General features: G+C 34.2%; 2 protein-coding genes across 2 annotated transcripts; one reads left to right on the top strand and one right to left on the bottom strand.

The window, feature by feature from the left end:
* Nucleotides 1–1,717: 1,717 nt before the first annotated feature.
* LOC133174963 (uncharacterized) lies at nt 1,718–12,530 on the top strand. Its single transcript, XM_061310055.1, has 7 exons — nt 1,718–1,825; nt 8,061–8,441; nt 8,538–8,585; nt 8,791–9,180; nt 10,596–10,793; nt 11,505–12,227; nt 12,487–12,530. Exons 1-7 carry the CDS (start codon nt 1,765–1,767, stop codon nt 12,528–12,530), a joined length of 1,845 nt encoding a protein of 614 aa, XP_061166039.1. The 5' UTR covers nt 1,718–1,764.
* Nucleotides 12,531–12,856: 326 nt separating this feature from the next.
* Nucleotides 12,857–19,342, bottom strand: LOC133174981 (inactive rhomboid protein 1-like). The gene is made up of 14 exons (XM_061310072.1): nt 19,239–19,342; nt 17,988–18,318; nt 17,588–17,692; nt 17,183–17,301; nt 16,789–17,022; nt 16,267–16,378; nt 15,997–16,071; nt 15,732–15,893; nt 15,362–15,453; nt 14,890–14,956; nt 14,609–14,791; nt 14,331–14,431; nt 13,759–13,912; nt 12,857–13,572 (listed from the first exon to the last, which is right to left on the bottom strand). The coding sequence occupies exons 1-14, from the start codon at nt 19,331–19,333 to the stop codon at nt 13,129–13,131; spliced, it is 2,274 nt and encodes a 757-aa protein (XP_061166056.1). The 5' UTR covers nt 19,334–19,342; the 3' UTR covers nt 12,857–13,128.
* Nucleotides 19,343–20,244: the final 902 nt, after the last annotated feature.

Raw genomic sequence — 20,244 nt, forward strand, 5'->3', positions numbered from 1 at the left:
AAACAGATGTGTCAGACTGTTGTATCATTCATTTGAAGTTTACTGGGATATATTAAGTCGACATATGAATGGAAGTAACTATTGTTAATTGGTAATACGTCGTCGATATATTTAAGGTAGTACAAAACATCCATGAAATATGTTTTAACTAACTTCTTATAAGTACACTAGAAAAAAGAACAACATCACTATGTCAATAATCAGAGGCCTTTGTAAGGAAATTAATATTCTGTGACACGTTTTTTTGTCATATTTTACAAAAAATTAGAGAATCCTAATTTATTATGGAGAATGGTTGTATAAAGTGTTGAAAAGTCGTACTTAATGTAATTAATTAGGGTAAAATTATGTGATTTCAAATTTTCTAAAAGTTCCTTGGACTTTTTAAGTATCCACATCTGATTTACACCACTCCTCGAATATATTGTTTTACCGTACTCCTAAAGTTTCTCCTTCATTGTTGTAAATATTTTTTAGTGAGGAAAAAAAAGAAGTCTACTAATGTGGCCCTCAATATGACATTTAGATATATCAATGACGTTTTATCTATTAATACGATTCCTTATTTTTTCATACGTTGATATTATAAATCCCATTGAACTCAAAAGACACCACAATGCCTCATTCATATGCTTCATATATCAATGTTTTACTGGAGAAAGACATTAATGGCAAACTGTTCATTTATACTTTGTGATAAACCTGACGACGTCAACTTTTCTATCGTCAACTTCCCTTATTTATGTAACAATATACCATTTTCACCTGCATATGGGGTTTATGTCTCCCTGTTGATTCGATACACAACATCATGCTCTGCATATAATCAATTTCTTAACCGAGGTTTCTGACAAATAAGTTGATGATCAAAAACTTCGTTCAAAGTCAACATTTCGCAATTTTATGGCAGACAGAATAATCTTGTTTGCAAATACATTCTGTCCTTAGGTCGAATATTGATTAACGTTTTAATACAAATTGTTAGGCAATATTTCCATACTGAACTGTCTCGGGATTTATCCGTTTACCCAGTCAAAAAATGAATTCATGGCAAGTTTGACCCGTCGACAGGGGGCTGCTTATTCCTCTATGGCACCTTATCCCACCTGACAATTTCAGGGGTCTGCGATTGCTATGTTCTCAATTTGTACTGTTTATTAGGACTTATGAAAATGATAAGTGTTCGTTATGTTCATTTTTTATGCACTAAGTAAACAAATGAATTGGAAATAAGTTATTGCAACTCATTATACCTTTTCCTCTAGATTTGTTTATTTATTCATTTCTTTATTTATTTACAGTATCTACTTCACATTTTGATATTTTTGCTTCTTCTAGCCTTAATCGTATATATTTACAGATTGATACAAGACATCGTAAATATACATAAGAGTCTTTTGCCATAAAAAGTATGGTATCTCTTCAGGTTTTTCTGAGAATAATTTGTTAGTAGACAAAATATTACTTAACTACCGTCATATTTGTTTTATTAGCAGTAAATATATAAGAAAGCACATATTGTGTTATATTGATAAGTGCCTATGTTGTCAGCATTTAAACTTCTTTAGTAGGAATTAATCGGTTGCAATTCCGTGTCTTTTCCATAAGAACTAGCATTTCTCGCACTTGGGCTCTAGTTCCAAACCCTCATTTTTTTCCCATCATCAATCACAAAATATGGGCCCACTTTGTGTAATCTTTCGACAAGGTTTAACCCATTATATTTCAGAGTTTGTGTCGATAAGGATAGATGTTCCGTGGACTATGTTTTGGATCCTTGCTTGCTTGACCATAAGGTCAGTACTGGGAAGCTGGACAAGTCAAGGTAGGAAAGTCCACTGACATTAGGTTATCTTTCTGTTCAATTTTAGGTCAAAATAGATAGTCCTGTTTCATCATGCCCTCTTTTGCATTTATCTTTTTATGAACAGTCTATTTACTTTAGAGTTTTTGTTTAATGTTAGAATTCCAGTAACTTTTGAGGAACTGTCTTGGTACAAAAACTTCTGACTCCCTTGGGAAGGTTACCAGTTTTCTCATTATATATAGAAAGTATTTGCAAGTTTTGATAAGAATATCAGTAACTTTGCGAAAATTTGTATAATTGGGTCATACAACACGTTCACCTTAAATATTGGTCAGGGTAACGTGTGACATGTCCAATACTGAAGACTCTATTTGTTTAATGTTAAAGTCAAGACTTAAATGATGTATGACTAAATATTGTATAAGTACGCTATAAGAGACGGTACGATCACTGCTGTCCAAATATGCTTTCTGACCAAATCAAGACATGTGGGTGTTTTTGGTATTTCTGATAAACTAGACAAGGGGAAAAATGAGGTTTAATGTTGAATCATTTCTGTTTACAGAAAATCTATCATTTTCAAAATCAAAAAAGTCTTTGTTCGTATTTATACGTCATCACAGGATAATATCATCTTCAAGGTAAGGGGACAATTGATACGAAGGGGAGAGGGAGAAAAAGTAATCAGCAATGTGAATATTTGATTATATTTTTGTATTAGGTTGAAGAGGTGTGGCAACTCACCACCACCCCCTCCCCTGAGTTCCAATTAAGGCTTTGATACAGATTTAATGAAGTGATCAATATATTTTTCATCCTTGTGAAATAAGCAATGTGCACTTAGAATGTACATGTAGTACCGAAATTAAAAAAAATAAGATGACCTTGTATATAGACCCTGTCTGAAATGTTCAGGTAATTCACAGATAACGTATATATATATATATATATATATATATATATATATATATATATATATATATATATATATATATATATATATATATATATACGGTTTTTCTTAGTGTGTGAAGAAGGGAAACTAATAAACAAGACCGGCCGAGTAATTCGGCAAAAGTGACATTGTGCAACTTGTCATTAGAAAAGACATATGAACCCTCTAGAAACAAAGAGTTTTTTTTCAAATTATATATTAATTTTTATTCATTTACATGTACAACCTCTATGTATTTTAATGTTAAATCATGCCAAAATAGTTAAAATATTTCACTTTTCATGATGAATAAAGGATTTTTAATATGGTAATAAGTGTATTTCTTCTCCAAAATTTGAACGGTGACGTTTATTCTTTTGACGTCGGAAATTGCTCCGGGTGATAGGAAACGAAAACACTAAACGTGATCGTTTACACGGAAATAAGTCTAGACCATTATATAATGCATGCAATTTGATCCTGCCCGTAGACCATAAACTATGAACAAACTTAAAATTTAGATTTTAAAGATCACATTTTTTAACTAACAAACGTTTAAAAAGTTGCATGGGTGTATATTTTAAATTTAAACTCATGATTAAAATTCCGTTTTATTTCCAAGATTATTTCAGTTTTTTACTACTTTGAAATTCTGACTTAACTATTTTCTCAATTTATGGTCCTGTGGCCATGTTTCGCAATTTCATTATCTTGAACGTGAAAAAAATATTGGGCGAGTTTTCGTGGTCAGGAGGTCAGTTAATGTAAACGTACAAGTAAGAAAAGGACAGTGTCCAAAATACTACATAGATAAAGATGCTTATGTAGATAACTCGTACAAAACAGCAACACAGTATACAGGTTAGAAAAGGACAGTGTCCAAAATACTACATAGATAAAGATGCTTATGTAGATAACTAGTACAAAACAGCAACACGGTATACAGGTAAGAAAAGGACAGTGTCCAAAATACTACATAGATAAAGATGCTTATGTAGATAATTAGTACAAAACAGCAACACAGTATACAGGTAAGAAAAGGACAGTGTCCAAAATACTACATAGATAAAGATGCTTATGTAGATAACTAGTACAAAACAGCAAGACAGTATACATGCAGGTAATAAAGGACAGTGTCCAAAATAATTCATAGATAAAGATGCTTATGAAGACAAGCATTCTGAGAGTATTGCATAAGCAATACATGTCCCCTACCGGTATCCCCTTTTCTTTTTAGGATGTCATTTTATAAGACACTGTATATGATAACTGCGCCCCTCCCCCCCCCCCAATGTGGACATTTCAGTTTAATTGTTAATGAATGAAATGTTCGGATGAAATATGTCTTACAAAGACGTTTTTGACTAAAAACACATAAGGTTTGAATAACATGATTGACAATTGCTTACGTTATTCTTTTCCCTAACCTGGCATTAAATCTCTGCCTTTAACTAATAGCGAGCGCAGCGAGGGGCGCGAAGGACCGCTCGCAATGCGAGCTCTAACGACAACGCCTGGGCGAAGAGAAAATTCGGACTTCGCACATTGATCCAAGTAATTTTTCCCGCAGTTACCTCGAGACCCACAATGCAACGCTTGTTGTTCTCGCTGATAACTTCGTTCTCGTGGTAACAACAACTAAAAATTTACAAAAAATAAACTCACCTTAATTTAATGGATATTGAATACATATAGTAGATCAAACGTTTTTCGTTAAAATTTTGCACCTTTCAAACTTCGTTTATGGTGAAATGCAGCTTACATGTATACAACGTCATGTGACGTCACAGTCTAGACGTTCCAAATGTCTCGTGCCGTTTTAAGTATGTGAAGAGGCGGATCTTAAAACTAAAACAACTGCGCTCGCCCTAAGGGTCGCACCGTCAACATATTAAATAAATAGGGATTAAAAAAACAATTCAAATCGGGAAAAATATTCAGTATTTATTGCATCTGATATTATTACGCCAAGTATAATATGTTGACGGTGCGACCGTTGGAGCGAGCGCACTGTTCTCTTAATTTGAAGATCCGCCTCTTCAAACCGCACGTGACGTCACATGACGTCGTATGTTAGCTGCATGCTGCATTTCCATAAACGAAGTTTGAAAAGTGCAAAAATTTTAACAAAAAACGTTTAATCTACTATCTGTTTGCAATATCCATTAAATTAAGGTGAGTTTATTTTTTGTGAACTTTTAGTTGTTGTTACCGTGCGAACGAAGTTAGCAGCGAGAACAACAAGCGATGCATTGTGGGTCCAGAATTACTGTGGAAAAAAATTCTATTGAACGAATGTGCAGTAGTCCGAATTTTCTCTTCGCCCAGGCGTTGTCGTTAGAGCTCGCAGTGACGAGCGGCGCTTCGCGCCCCTCGCTGCGCTAGCTTTTAAGTATTCGCTGGTAGGAATTGCTGAAAACAATGCACAATATTACTTTACCGTCTTCTGTCACAATCGACAACCTCGCTTTTAGAACATTTTAGTGCAGCACGAACCCGATTGTAAACCCGATTATAAAAAAAGAGGAATGCTTAAAACTGATTTGCTCTAGCACCTGTTGGTCAAACATGACAGAATTCAAACTTGATCTATAGTTTGTCACTATAAAGCTACCTAGCAAGTTTGAAATCAATAATTTTAAACCTGACAACCTCGTGTTGTAACATTAATATAGTGCAGCACGAACCCGATCTTGAACTATTATAAAAAAAGGAATGTTTAAAACTGAATTACTCTGGAACCTTTTGGTTAAACGTGATAAAATTCAAACTTGATCTGTAGTTTATCACTATAGAGGTACACAGCAAGTTTAAAATCAATTCTCAAAAGCATAAAGAAAAAAAGTGCGGAAAACCAAGTGGGACAGACTGACAGACAGACAGAGGGACAGCTAGACAGACAGACAGACAGACAGACGGACGGACAGACTCAGAGAAAACCTATAGTCCCCTCCGGTTTCACCGGTAGGGGACTAACAAACATTCTGAGAGTATTGCATTAGCAATACTATTCCCTACCGGCAAGTGTAATCTGGTTCCCGTTAAAATTTGAAAATGCCATAATTCCGTCAAAAATCAATGAAGAGGAACGAAATGCAAACTTGATCTATAACTCATCAAGGTAAAGTCACATGCCAAATATCAGCTCAATATCTGCAAGCGTTTAGAAAAAAATTGCGGAAAACCCTGAAAAATTGAAAAGGTCGTAATTCCGTCAAAAATCTTTGAAGCGGAACGAAATGCAAACTAGACCAGTAAATCATCAAGATACACTCACATACCAAAAATCAGCTCAATATCTGCAAGCACTTAGAAAAAAAAGTGCGGAAAACCAAGTGGGACAGACTGACAGATAGACAGAGGGACAGACAGACAGATGGACAGCTAGACAGACAGACAGACGGACGGACAGACTAAGAGGAAACCTATAGTCCCCTCCGGTTTCACCGGTAGGGGACTAATAAAAGACAGTGTCCAAAATACTACATAGATAAAGATGCTTATGTAGATAACTAGTACAAAACAGCAACACAGTATACAGGTAAGAAAAGGACAGTGTCCAAAATACTACATAGATAAAGATGCTTATGTAGAGAACTAGTACAAAACAGCAACACAGTATACAGGTAAGAAAAGGACAGTGTCCAAAATACTACATAGATAAGATGCTTATGTAGATAACTAGTACAAAACAGCAACACAGTATACAGGTAAGAAAAGTACAGTGTCCAAAATACTACATAGATAAAGATGCTTATGTAGATAATTAGTACAAAACAGCAACACAGTATACAGGTAAGAAAAGGACAGTGTCCAAAATACTACATAGATAAAGATGCTTATGTAGATAACTAGTACAAAACAGCAACACAGTATACAGGTAAGAAAAGTACAGTGTCCAAAATACTACATAGATAAAGATGCTTATGTAGATAATTAGTACAAAACAGCAACACAGTATACAGGTAAGAAAAGGACAGTGTCCAAAATACTACATAGATAAAGATGCTTATGTAGATAACTAGTACAAAACATTAATATAGTATCCGAATTCTGCAATTTTACATTTCATTGATAGAATTTTAAAAAAAAATTAACTGAACACGTTCTTGATGAGAATAAATATAGGGAATTTTTATTTATTCATTTTTTATGAATTTAGAACAGATGGTCATTAGGCCTTAAAGAATGCTTTCTGATTACGACATTTATAAAAAAGAATTTACATTTCAAATATTTTAAAAAGCACTTTAAGTAAGTACATGCATGTACAGAGACTTACTTTAAGTAACCTTTAAATAAGATGTAAAATTAAATTTGACTTTTAAAAGGCTAATATATGGTCCATAATAATCTGTAATTTTGACAATGTGATGTAAGTAAAGGAGTATGTTCAGGATCGTTAAAAAATCTATTTTCAAGAAAACCATCATTTATTTCGACAGGTATGTCCAAAGACATACATCACTCGAACATTTTCGTAAACATTAATTTTTCAAAGATTTCTTGAATAATAATTATAGAAAACCTTGAATATTTTCATGAGTTTCCGTTTCGATGAATAGGTAAATCACTCATTGCTGTCCAGGGGATTACGAAGTCGCCAAAGTAAACTTTGCTTATGCCTTCGGAGTTAAAAAAGTATCTTAAAGGTGATAAGAATTTTGACTTAAGTCTATGAGAATGAAAAAGTGAAGATAACGAATAGTTATCAAACTCATAAATCCAGTAAAGAAACGAATCGTAAACAGAGCAAAAAGAAGGGCCTATGGAGACACTGAGGTGAGATCAGGTGCCTAGGAGGAGTAAGCATTCCATCACGTCCATCGCGAGCCCTCTGTTTTGATAAGGTGAATGGAGTTTATTTTAGTCAAATGGGTATAAAAACTGTAGTTTAACAACTGTTGGGAAACAAGTCAAAATACGACCCAACCATAGGTTGCTTGCAAACAATGTCATTATAACGACCATAAAATTTGCAATACGCTTGCTTTAAACGAGATAGTTGAAAACCTGTAAGATCAACTTATTCCTCGGTAGCCTACCTCGGTTTAAAAACTGATCGTACTCAGAACGTGGTCTTGCGTATCGCATTAGTTGGGAGACATATAATAACAACATATGCTAAGATTATAACTGTTTAATTATCAGGCTAGGCCCTATGTCTTTAAATGGGTTATTTTCGGAATCACTATAACTTAAGCAACGAAGGGAAAATACATTTGTCTGTCAATTTTTTTTTCTCCATGGAAATTCATTGTACATATATATAGAAACTTACCGACCATATCGCATTAAAAAAAAAACGTTCTCTTTTAGATATTTTCATCAACGTGAATAAACCATTCGCCTATATTGGAGATAATGATGTAACAATACGATGTGAAGCCCAAGGCACAAAAATTGTAAAAGCTGAATGGATAACGTTACTGTTAGAAGGTCACTCATATGAAAGGCCCATGGTCAATATGGTCAAAGCACCGACTGGTCACGTGTTTGAGTGGGGAGAAGCGTTCAATGTGACTGACCTTCAGCAGAGGATGTCCGTTAATGGAAGCCTGGAAGGCACCGTTTTTCTACAGCTGGATATTCACGAGGCTAAGTTTGAAGACGGTGGGAGATACACGTGTAATTATGGAGGATTGGATAAAAATGATAGGTTCCTGGAATTCCACGAATCTGAAGATTTCTTTGTACAGTGTAGGTACACAAAGATTACATTAAGTTTGGTTAAAAAAAGAATTCTAAGAATTGTGTGCCATGGAAACACTGTAATCTGATTTTATTTTATTTCAGATCATATCATTCAAAGTAATTACACCGGTGTTCTTAATCCAAATAAAGGTGATTGCATATCTTTCTTTTTATAACTCTATATGTAATTTACAATTATGCATAATATGTCTCTCCCAGCATATTTGTAAACAAAACAACTGAAAAAATAACAAAATTCATAAAAAAAACCCCATATATAGACACTAATTTAAGTCGGCGCCCTCATACATAGCATACCTCATACATACCATAAACCTGTATTACAATGTTGTAGATATTCTCATTACCATTAACAAGCTGTCAGCTTATATTGGCGAGTCTGGAGTTCGTTTAAGGTGTGAATCCCCAGGAAACGTAATCATAGACCCAAAATGGATATCAATAATGGTCGAGGGCGTAAAATACCAAAGTCCTCTAGCAAACATGTTCAGACCTATAAATAGCACAAGAGGTTTGTTCGAATGGAGCGACGAATTCAACATCACTGATCTACAGAATCGAGTTATGTATTCCGGAAGTCTAACAGCAGCAAATCCATATATGGAGCTTGAGTTCAAGGAAATTAAATGTGAGGATAGCGGCCGATACACCTGTATACTAAATGGATTGGACAGCACGGGAAATTTGACTCAGTTTTCTAGTTCTGCCGATTTTATTGTCAAGTGTGAGTACTGTTCACTATATTCATAAATAAATCAGTATTGTTTGATTGAATTTGTAGTAAGTATACTGCTCTTCTAAAAAGAGACCCTTGGGCAATGAAGCTCACTTAAGTAGTCTCGCACATCACAAATGATAATCTCTTTCTCTCTTATCTCACATCAAAGTGTCATGTTCCAACAAAATTAAACCAACAGGAGATGAGGGTACTTGAAATACTCAACATTCAGCTTGCATGGCTTTGTTATTATTGATATTTTTCCTCTCAAGATTTTCAATATTTTCTGGTTCAATAAATAAAGGCCCCTTTTGCACGCTATCTCACAATATCTGGCCTGCATAATAGAATTACACTTGTATATTAATTTGAAGCTTGTTGGGAAATATTTAAGCGATCTTTATCCTCCATTCTTTGGTAAAATACTGAAGCTTTGCGTGGCTCGATTACAACCGACGAGGATGAGCTTCGATTTGAATCTGTACTACATTGGAATACTGGTATAAATTATTGTAAAATCAAGTGACTCCAAACCTTAAATTCAGTCATTAAAAATGTGAATTTACAATATTTATGAACGCCTATTTATGTTCATTGTTTTTACTGAATGAACATAATGAAGGAGAAAGCGAGCTCTAAACTTCTATATTTAAAATCGCAATTTTTGACTTGCTATTTTAAATTATTTTGACCTTAAATTACATTTTTTAAAATTCTTTTTAATCCGCTTCCCGTTGAACCTAATCTTCTTTATCCAAGATGGAAGGTGTTTGGTTAAAATGTGTACAGTTCTGAAGGTTATATTAGTTGATTCAATTATACATGTATTAACAAAAATCAGACACCGAACACATTTTGATTCATTAATAAGCTTTGGCTCAGATACATGAAATATATGGAGATAACGAACAGTATTCAAGCTCAAAAGTCCATTAAACATTACAAAATAGGTGCAGAGCAAACACGGACCTCCAAAACATCAGAGGTGGGATCAGGTGCCATGGAGGAGTGAGCATCCCCTGCCGACCGGTCACACCCGCCGTGTGCTCCTTGTCATGATCGGGAAATAACGGAAAAATCCGTCACAATTCAGTGTGTAAATAATGGCCTAACAATAAGTATGAAAAAAGTCAGTCAGCTTTTGACTTAATGTTAGATTGTATTTGAGCATTTGACTCAATGGTTATGATAAATTGTATTTGCTGACAAGGTCATTGTATCGACCATAGAACTTACGAAATGATGACATGTACATGGAACCCATTCTGAGTACAAGAGATTTCAAACTACGTTCAAAATACATTTGAGTGAAATTGTCCATTAATCCCATAGCAAGAGCTAGAAAAGTACATAGTATGAAATAATATTTCCCCTTTTCAACAGACTATTTATATTGTATAGAGGTACATCCAAATTTGTAGCTTTAAATGGAGAACCGACTATCAAAGACAAACAAGACAGAGTGGTTCCCAATAATACAGCACTTCACATTAGAACCGGTGGATTCATTTATTTCAACTGTGAAGGGGTAACTGGAAAACCCAAAATACCTATAGTCTGGACAGAATCAAACGGAACAACAGAAAGGGTGCTGAAGGAGGGAGATGGCGCCGTGTCTGGTATTTCTGTTCTAATACATTACCTTTAAAATAGTATATTATAATAATATCGGATATTATGAAACAAATCTTCAAAAAGTATTTAAAACTTTTAAATTTCAATATTTTGGTTTAAATCTGTGTCATGTAGATTTAAAAACCAGGTAAATCAGTACTTTAAATGTGCAGCTAATGTAACTTTATAGCGATGTTCTTTTTGACTTTGACAGGGTTGGAAATTATCCCTGACGATGATATAATGTAGCTTTAATGATGTTCTTTTTGACTTTGACAGGATTGGAAATTATCCCTGACGATGATATAATGTAGCTTTAGTGATGCTCTTTTTGACTTTGACAGAGTTGGAAATTATCCCTGGCGATGATATAATGTAGTTTTAGTGATGTTCTTTTTAACTTTGGCAGGGTTGGAAATTATCCCTGACGATGATAATAAGCTTTATAGTGATGTTCTTTTTAACTTTGGCAGGGTTGGAACTTATCCCTGACGATGATTTAATGTAGCTTTAATGATGTTCTTTTCGACTTTGGCAGGATTTGAAATTATCCCTGACGATGATAATTAGCTTTATAATGATGTTCTTTTTGACTTTATCCCTGACGGTGATGAAATGTAGATTTAATGATGCTCCTTTTGACTTTGAAAGGGTTGGAAATTATCCTTGACGATGATATAATGTAGCTTTAGTGATGCTCTTTTTGACTTTGGCAGGATTGGAAATTATCCCTGACGATGATTTATGTAGATTCCATTCCCAAGTCCATCTGTATTATATTGTACCAGACAAACCCGTCACAATAACGTGTAAGATAGCATTCTCTGTGACTATGGTGCACATCATCCCCGCAGGTCAAACTGTAAACCACAACAAGACGCAACATACACAAATGGTAACCAACAGCTTATCTGTCGTGACACCAGCCGCTACTGTACCACCTCAATTCAGCAACAGAACAACAATACAGTCTACATCTTCAACATCTGCATCATTAACATCAACAACGTTAATGACAGTGCCAAGAAGTACATTTGGACCAACTTCTAACTCAATACTGCTAACATCAACAACTGCGCCATCAACAACAAAATCAACATTTTTAACTTCAACAACAGCAACAACTAAATCAAAATTGCTAACTTCAGCAACAGCAACAACGACTAAATCAACACTATTAACGTCAACAACAGTCATGCCAACAACTAAATCAACATTGTTAACGTCAACAACAGTCGTACCAACAACTAAATCAACATTGTTAACTTCAACAATAGCAGCACCAACGACAACTATAACTTCTACGCTGTCTCCGTCAGCACTATTAACTACAACAGCGGTGCCAACAAATACAGTAATACAAACAAAGTCACCTTTAATACAATTACTATCGACATCAAGTCAAGCTGTGTATATCATTCACAAAAGAAGACATCAGAGTAAGTTACTAATTAAAGCTAGCATTTGTTTTATTGTAGTTTACACACAATCTAAAGCTAGCATTTGTTTTATTGTAGTTTACACACAATCCAATGAAACTATATACAAATACCCATAAGTACGTATTAACTTACAGATCTAATGGGCGAATTTTTCACCATCTCATTTTACTATTGTAGAGGGGTTTAAAAATTGTCAAGCTTTACCAAGTTACCCAAATATCTTTTTGAATATTGGTTTTTTTTTTTTTTTTTGTAGCTGACCTCCATGAGAGACGTGTTTCTCAGAGAGATAAAGAATAAACGTCAATGTACAAAGACATTACATTAATTAGACTGGAATGAAATCAAAGAAACTGTGTCACTGTCTTTTTTAATGCAAATTAGATAAAAATAAGGAAGAATCATATCATTGCATAGACTGACACCTGTAAGTTGTTTGTCTTTACCAGTCACAGCTGTTGTTTTATACTCCTGTCACATTTATATTATTGTTCAGACATTAAATTTTCTCTCTAAGAGAACAAGTGTACTGTTGACAGCTTCAAACTTTTTAACAAAAAAAGACAAACAGTAAATACTTTGTTAAAAGTTTATCTCAAGTAAATAAAATAAATACTAATCAAAAAATAGTTAAAAAACATCCTAGTTTTTAAATCTCACACTGTTCATGTATATTATGCATACTATATGAGTTTCTCCTATATCTTTAAAGATAACTCAATGTACATTTCTTTAGTCAAAGAAATAAAATATCTGAATCAAAAATAACTTTCATAACAACTGAGTAGATAATCTATTGCAAATATTACATAACACAACCTTACAATGTACTGTAGGTCCTTGGACTATTAGAAGTAGAAAGAAAGAGCTCCTCATGAACTTTTTATCACAGATTAAATTAGAGAAATGCACTGTATGTGGACTCACGATTATTGTTGACTTCCATATTTTTGCAAAAATCACCTGTGAGTGGAATACAGTTAAAGTATTGACACCCAGGACAGTCATACAAGGGTAAGACATAAAATAAAACCACCAGTATAATAAACAAGAAAATGGCCCCTCCCAGGGAAAGAATAATCCCAATAATTTTCCGTCGACGGTCGAATTCTCCAAACGACACGTACGGTAACAGAGAAAAGGCTAACAGGAATCCAAACAGGAAACCGCAGACATGGGCCCAGTTGTCAATCCAGGGCAGCAGACCCAGGATGAAGAGAAAGATGATGAAACCGCCTATTTTTAGAACAGCCAGACATGGTGTTTTTAACATCTGAATACTCTGTAGAACCTCCACAAGTAGACAGGCGAGGATTCCGAACTGACAGCCTGCAGGACCCACCTAATACAAGGCAAGGTCAAAGAATATACTACAGGTGAAACTCTTACATTATACAAACTGGCTGGTAATTATTTCCAAAATCTTTTCTAACAATGCTAACAAGAAAAACATTCAGTGGATTATTAATAATGAATTAAAAATAAAATACTAGTTAAACAATGAAAAGTAAGAATGTGGCTGAGTTACCTCTACGTGATATGGTAGGAAAATGGAGCTGGCTAAATTCCCTGCTACACCACTTCCCAGATAAATAATAGCCAGTCTAATACAGCCAGTCAGTTTCTCAATGTCCCGCATAACCAGGAACTGGAAACCTATAGTGATCACCAGGTGAAACAACCTGTAAAAAAAAAAAATGAGATTATATCCTATTATCAATTCTACATGTTAGTTTTTCTAACACAGTTATTCTCCTTAATTAGTATTACCCTTAATTGATTAGCTTTATGAGGAATATAGCCATGCTGCTGTAAAAAAAAATATCAGAATCAATCCTTCGATCAGCCATTATAAATGTTATAAATACTGTGATTGGCCATTATAAATGTTATACATTGTAAATACTGTGATTGGCCAATATAAATGTTATAAAATTAATACTGTGATTGGCCATTATAAATGTTATAAAAACTGTGATTGGCCATTTTATGTCTGATATTTCTTGTAATTGGTTATTTTTGTGTAATTTATAGTGACACACTAAACTTGAGCCAAGAGTACATATCTAAATCAGATAGTTTATAAATAAATGAACATACCCTCCATGCAAAAACAGAGATGTCCATAAGCGATAGAACTGATCTGGTTTATTTTCATCAGCAAAATCCATCATTCCACAAATCTGTCCTAAGCAGTTAACCTATAAATAAAACACTCAATGCTATACTGGGTATACCATGAACATGCAAAAGTAGATTTGGAAACAGCCACACTAATCTGAAAACAACATCAATGTGAGAAAATATTTCATTGCATAGAAGACCACTTTGAGGCACTTTATTAAAGGCTCTTGGATTAAAATATTAAGATGGTTTACCTGTGAACACAGGTATTTGTCCTCGTGATAATAGCCCTCTATAAAGTTACAGTGCTCTCGAGTGGTAATCATACACTCTCCTTGGATACCATGGCAACAAGGTCGACCTGTGATGTCACAACTCATATGTCGGTCAATTTTGGAGGACACATTGGACACTGGTTTTCCTGTATCTTCACAGTACTGTAATTAACAAAATGATTTATATGATGACCATCACTCTATTGGAATAAGTTTTCAGATACAGTATTTCTTGGTATGGTTGTCTTTATGGTACTTACTGGCCACTTTGTGATGTCTGCTTTGTCCCACTCAAAAGGCGCCACAGAAGCTGGTTTATTGCAGTATCTACAATTCATATATTATACTAGTACCTACTGATATGTAAATAAAATAATGAAGTAGATATGGTTATCTATTAAAGTACAACGTATCTTGATGTTTTAAGTTGAATGAAACTTTGAATTTAAACATCACAAAATTTTATGCAATGTTCATAATTTCAATGTACATATAATGTACACATGATTTATATCTATGTACATATAATGTACACATGATTTATATCAATGTACATATAATGTACACGATTTATATCTATGTACATGTAATGTATACATGATTTATATCTATGGTTACATATAATGTACACATGATTTATATCTATGTACATATAATGTACACATGATTTATATCTATGTACATATAATGTACACATGATTTAGATCTATGGTTACAGACAACTTTACATACTTTGGATCTTGTCCACACACTGAGCCTGCAGTGAATCCATTGTTTGTGGTAGCCATTGAAGCATTGTACTTGTGAAAGGTTGAGAGAACAGTCTGAAAATGTAATGAGTGTTAAAATAAGAGTCTTTACTCATTATACTGGTGCATTATCCAGCTGGCATATTAAAAGGGAGATAATCTTTTAACATAACATTTCAAGAGCAAGACCTATCATCAACTCTATCAGCTATTGCTAAAATAATTCAGTATATTATTCAAATAAGAAAAACCAAAACATGTATAGGTAAAGTAATGTTCTTGCATTTAAGGGTAATAAATATGAATTAAAACGAACTACCAAGAATTACTACCATATAAGGTAAATAGCTTACACTACACTTGGATTTGACAGACTGTACACATCCAGACCCATCATCACGGATACAGCATGCTGATTCCTTCTCCTCAGCGCGATCCTTATAGATTCCAGCCCAGATATTGTCGTCATGTCTCATACAGGGTGAATACTTAGCTCCGAGATGTATTAAGTCGGCCTTCAGGAAAACAATACATATGATACACAATTGTACCATCTCAATAAATATTAGTGTGAAATATGTATAAAAGCAGAGTGAATAGAAATATACTTGAACAAACCTGTTTTGGTCCAATCCACAGGTTGTCTTTTTCAACATATCTCACTGTTTCAAAAGCAAGGTTTGGTTTGAGAACCTAGACAAAATACAGATGATGACATTTTTCTTCAGTTGTTCATAAATTGCCTCTCTCTTCTCCTCTATCAGAAACTAAACAAAGCACTTGACTTTCCTTTCAAAAAAATACTCTTTAAAATATTTTTTAAGTTAGATAAACTAAAATTATTGATACTTAAAGCTCCTTTTTTGATCAAATATTTTTTTTACTTACAATTTTCTTGGTCTCTGTCTCTGAAACTCCAATTGGAGCAATTCCATAGACAGCCACAGATACAATGAATATCAAGGTCTGTACAAATGTCACCCAGTAAGTGAAATAAGGTCTGTAATTAATAGATCACACATCATAAATATCATGCAAAATCTACAATAACACAAGGTCTGTACAAATATCATCCAGTAGGTGAAATAGAGCTTGTATTTAAAAGATCACACATCAAAAATATTACACAAAATCTATAATAACATGAGATCTATACAAATATCATCCAGTAGGTGAAATATGGCTTGTTATGAAAAGAACACACATCACAATTATCACATAAAATCTACAATAATGTAAGGTCTGTAAAAATATCATACAGTAGGTGAAATGGCTTGTAATCCAAAGATGAAGGAGGAAAAATCTTTACCAATGTATCACAAATATCAGACAAATTCTACAATAATTAAAGTTGTCCAAAATAAGACATTTTTTTCATTTTACCAGTAAATTACTGGTGAGTGTTATTACCTGTGGTCATCTATACTGTCAATCTGAGTCTTAACGTATGAGTTCATTCTTTCACTTCTGTAACTCCTGTTGAAGAGTCGGCCCACAAATCCCATTCCCACCTCCCTCTTGTCATTGGCTGTGATAGAGTTCACGACCTCTGGCTCCATTCGACTCAGTCCAAACTCCCCATCCTCGTATCCTGAGGGCTTTGCCTTGGGACCAGTTCTTCTCTTGCCCCATCCACCACGAGGTCTGGCAAAATACAGGCCCAGTATCATAATGATGTAGATTTTTAGTGGAATAAATTTGCAGAAAAGGAAAAATTATTCATGTTATTTTCTTCTATACTTTCTGCATATATTCATAATTGTTTTGCAATCATTGCTGATCACACAAATTTCCTGCGACTTACAGTTCATATTCTCCCTCTTCACCGATGCTAGACATTTTCTGGAATGGTTTCTCTGGTGGAGCAATAGGTTCATCATAGAAAACATCATCCACCAAACTGAATGCATCCTCATGTTGTTGCTATCCAAAAAAAAATTCTTAAAATAATCAGTCTGTCTTCAAAATAAATGCTAGTAAGTGTTTCTTTATGTTATTTTCTAAGAATTGTTGATGAGAAAATCTAATTATGTCTTCTTATTTTATCCATATTTCTAAAATAGCTCTGTTCAAACCTTGTAGATAAACTTACCAGCCCTGACATTTTTTTCAAATTTACCACAGGAATGACCAAATTTGACAGTATGAAAAGTCCACAATCTCTGGGTTGCAAGCTGATAAGCTCTTTTTTTTAATGGTTAATGCTTACATGATAGTTAATGCTAGCTGACAGATCGTCTGGGAATTCCCCTGTGTAACTTCCTGGTCCAAAACTTCTCTGTTGTGGCTTCTTCCTGAGCTTGTTCCTCATTCCCTGAAACCAGAAAGATAAAAGTGTTTTCATATATGCCTCACACACTGTACAATACAAAGTCTAGCTTATTCCTCATCCCTGGTCAAAAAAATCCGAAAAGACAAAAGTGTTTTCATATCCCTCACTCACTGTTGAATATAAAGGCCACTGATATCTGATTGTGGTCTGTTCAATTATCAATGTGTTCATAATTATATGACTAAAACTTAATAAACTTTTGAATTTTTTTATCAATGCCAAATAAATGAACAGTTTTCAAAATAAAGATAACCTTTAAGACAATCTTCATACTTACAGTGACCGTCATTATGCCTTTAACAGTCATCTTAGCTACCGATTCCTTCCTGAGTCTCTTTGATGGTCTGTTAACTCGGGCATAAGTACTGGTACTAGACAGAGGAGTTGTCCTTCTTGATCCTGGCATTCTGTAAGGATCATGGATGTATTTGATAGTGGAGGCATCCAGATCATCTTTCAGCCCAAGGTCTCTCTTTTCCAGCTCCTCTGGTTTGACCTGTTTCTTGTAGTAATGAAGTCTCCTGTTCCTCCACCTTTCCTGATGGAGTTTAGACTTTTCCTCATCATCTTCAATTCCAAAGAAACTTGCTACACTGCTGCGAATCTTTCTGCAAAGCAAAAGGAAAAATCTAATTGCATATCTAGAAAAGATATAAGATTCAGTACATGTATAATATTCTGCTTTGCCTTCAGTTTTTTTTCCCTATCTCTTTTGGTTCCTTTGATAAACAAATTTCCACACTTTATCTCCTTGATGGAGATTAAATTGACATGTAAATTCTTTTGATATATATGGACTATTGGTAAATAATCCTCAGGCATTTCAGAGTTTTAATTAATGAAGATATGAAGAAGTGAGTAACTGTCATTAATAATTTCCTTATCAGGTGTTAATTAAGATAATTAATTTTACTCAACAGTACTCATGAAAGGGATTATTACATGCCAGTTACCAAAATGAAATTGTGTGCACAGTCCGAATTTTCTCTTCACCCAGGCATTGCTTTCAGAGCTTGCAGTGACGAGTGGCGCTTCGCGCCACTCACTGCGCTTGCTATAAACACCATTCTTGGCATTTATCTATATCTTAAATCTTAATTATGTAAAAGTGTATTCAACTATTGGAATGTTAAGTGCTTAAGTCCAATGTATTACATTCATCCAAACGAATTTTTTTCCACAGTAACCTCTGGTCCCACAATGCAACGCTTATTGCATCTCGCCGCAAACTACATTCTTGTGGCAACAAAAAACTTCAACAAGAAATAAACTCACCTTGATTTAAAGAATGTTGCAGATAAATAGCAGATTAAAAGTTTTTTTTATTTAAAATTAGCATTGTTCAGGCTTCGATTTGGTAATGCAACTTACATACGATGTCATGTGACGTCAGAGTCTAGACATACCAAATGTCACGTGCAGATTGAAGTGACAGATCTAAATTAAAACTGAATAGGTATCTGCGCTTGCCCAAAAGGTTGCACCGTCAACATATTACTGTTGAAATTGTTATAAATTACAGATGTACCTGGCTACACCTTTCTTCTCCTTGGATTCCCCACTCCCAGGGGTACTGGCTGTGGTCATCTTGGATGCCTGTCTGTCTATTGCCCTGTGACTCATTGTTGTCTGTGTTGTAGCAATTTATAAGGAAATATGTTATAAGTTAGAATATTCATACACAACATGACAGTCACTTTAATGGCAGCTTACTGAAAGTCGACCATTAAAATTTTCACTATTCCTATTGACATACAGAATTTTTAAGTGACTGTCCCTTTTTTAAACTATTCATCGTATGAATCTAGAGGAGTAAATGTAAAATATGAAAAGTAAATATTAGTTAGCGATGTACATGAATCTGAAGCGTGCGTAACGATGCATCACCTGCTTTGACCTCACAGATGTTCTGTTAACACACACATAGCTGTTACTTCTCTTTTGCGTTATTTTATTCTTTGCTTGCAATATCAAAATTGAATCACTTTAAGCTTATTTACCTTTATAAACTCTCCCTGTTCTGTTTATTTTCCGAGTCAATGGCGACAAACCGGAAAGAGCACCTGCTGTATTTTCAGAACACCAAACCCGACATTAAAAAGAATTTGTCAAAAGAAGTTGCGAAGAATCACCAGAATAGAGGCTAACAAAGCAATGTTTTAATTATTTTAAGACTCGTGTTTCTTTGATAAGTTTGTCCTCACGTTATTATCATTTTAGTTTTATTAGAGAAAAAGGTGTCTGTTGATTTTGTAATTGACATGGGAGCTAAACAAGGAATTCAAATAAGGCATCGGGTGCGTCGATTTACCCAAATGGAACCCAAATGGACAAAATGGAACCCAAATGGAAACACAAATGGACCCAAATGGAAATCAAATGGACCCAAATGGAATATTGAATATATATTATCGTATTCTCAAGTTGTTACTTATTCAAAATGATGAAAATAATAAACTTGCAAATGGAAAATATTAATTATTCATTTCTAATATTGTATTTTAAAATAGGAATTATTTTTTTTTTCTATTTGA

Source organism: Saccostrea echinata, unplaced genomic scaffold (assembly GCF_033153115.1).
Source record: "Saccostrea echinata isolate AGI-Se365-2 ecotype Australia unplaced genomic scaffold, CSIRO_AGI_Sech_v1 ptg000060l, whole genome shotgun sequence".
NCBI lineage: Eukaryota > Metazoa > Mollusca > Bivalvia > Ostreida > Ostreidae > Saccostrea > Saccostrea echinata.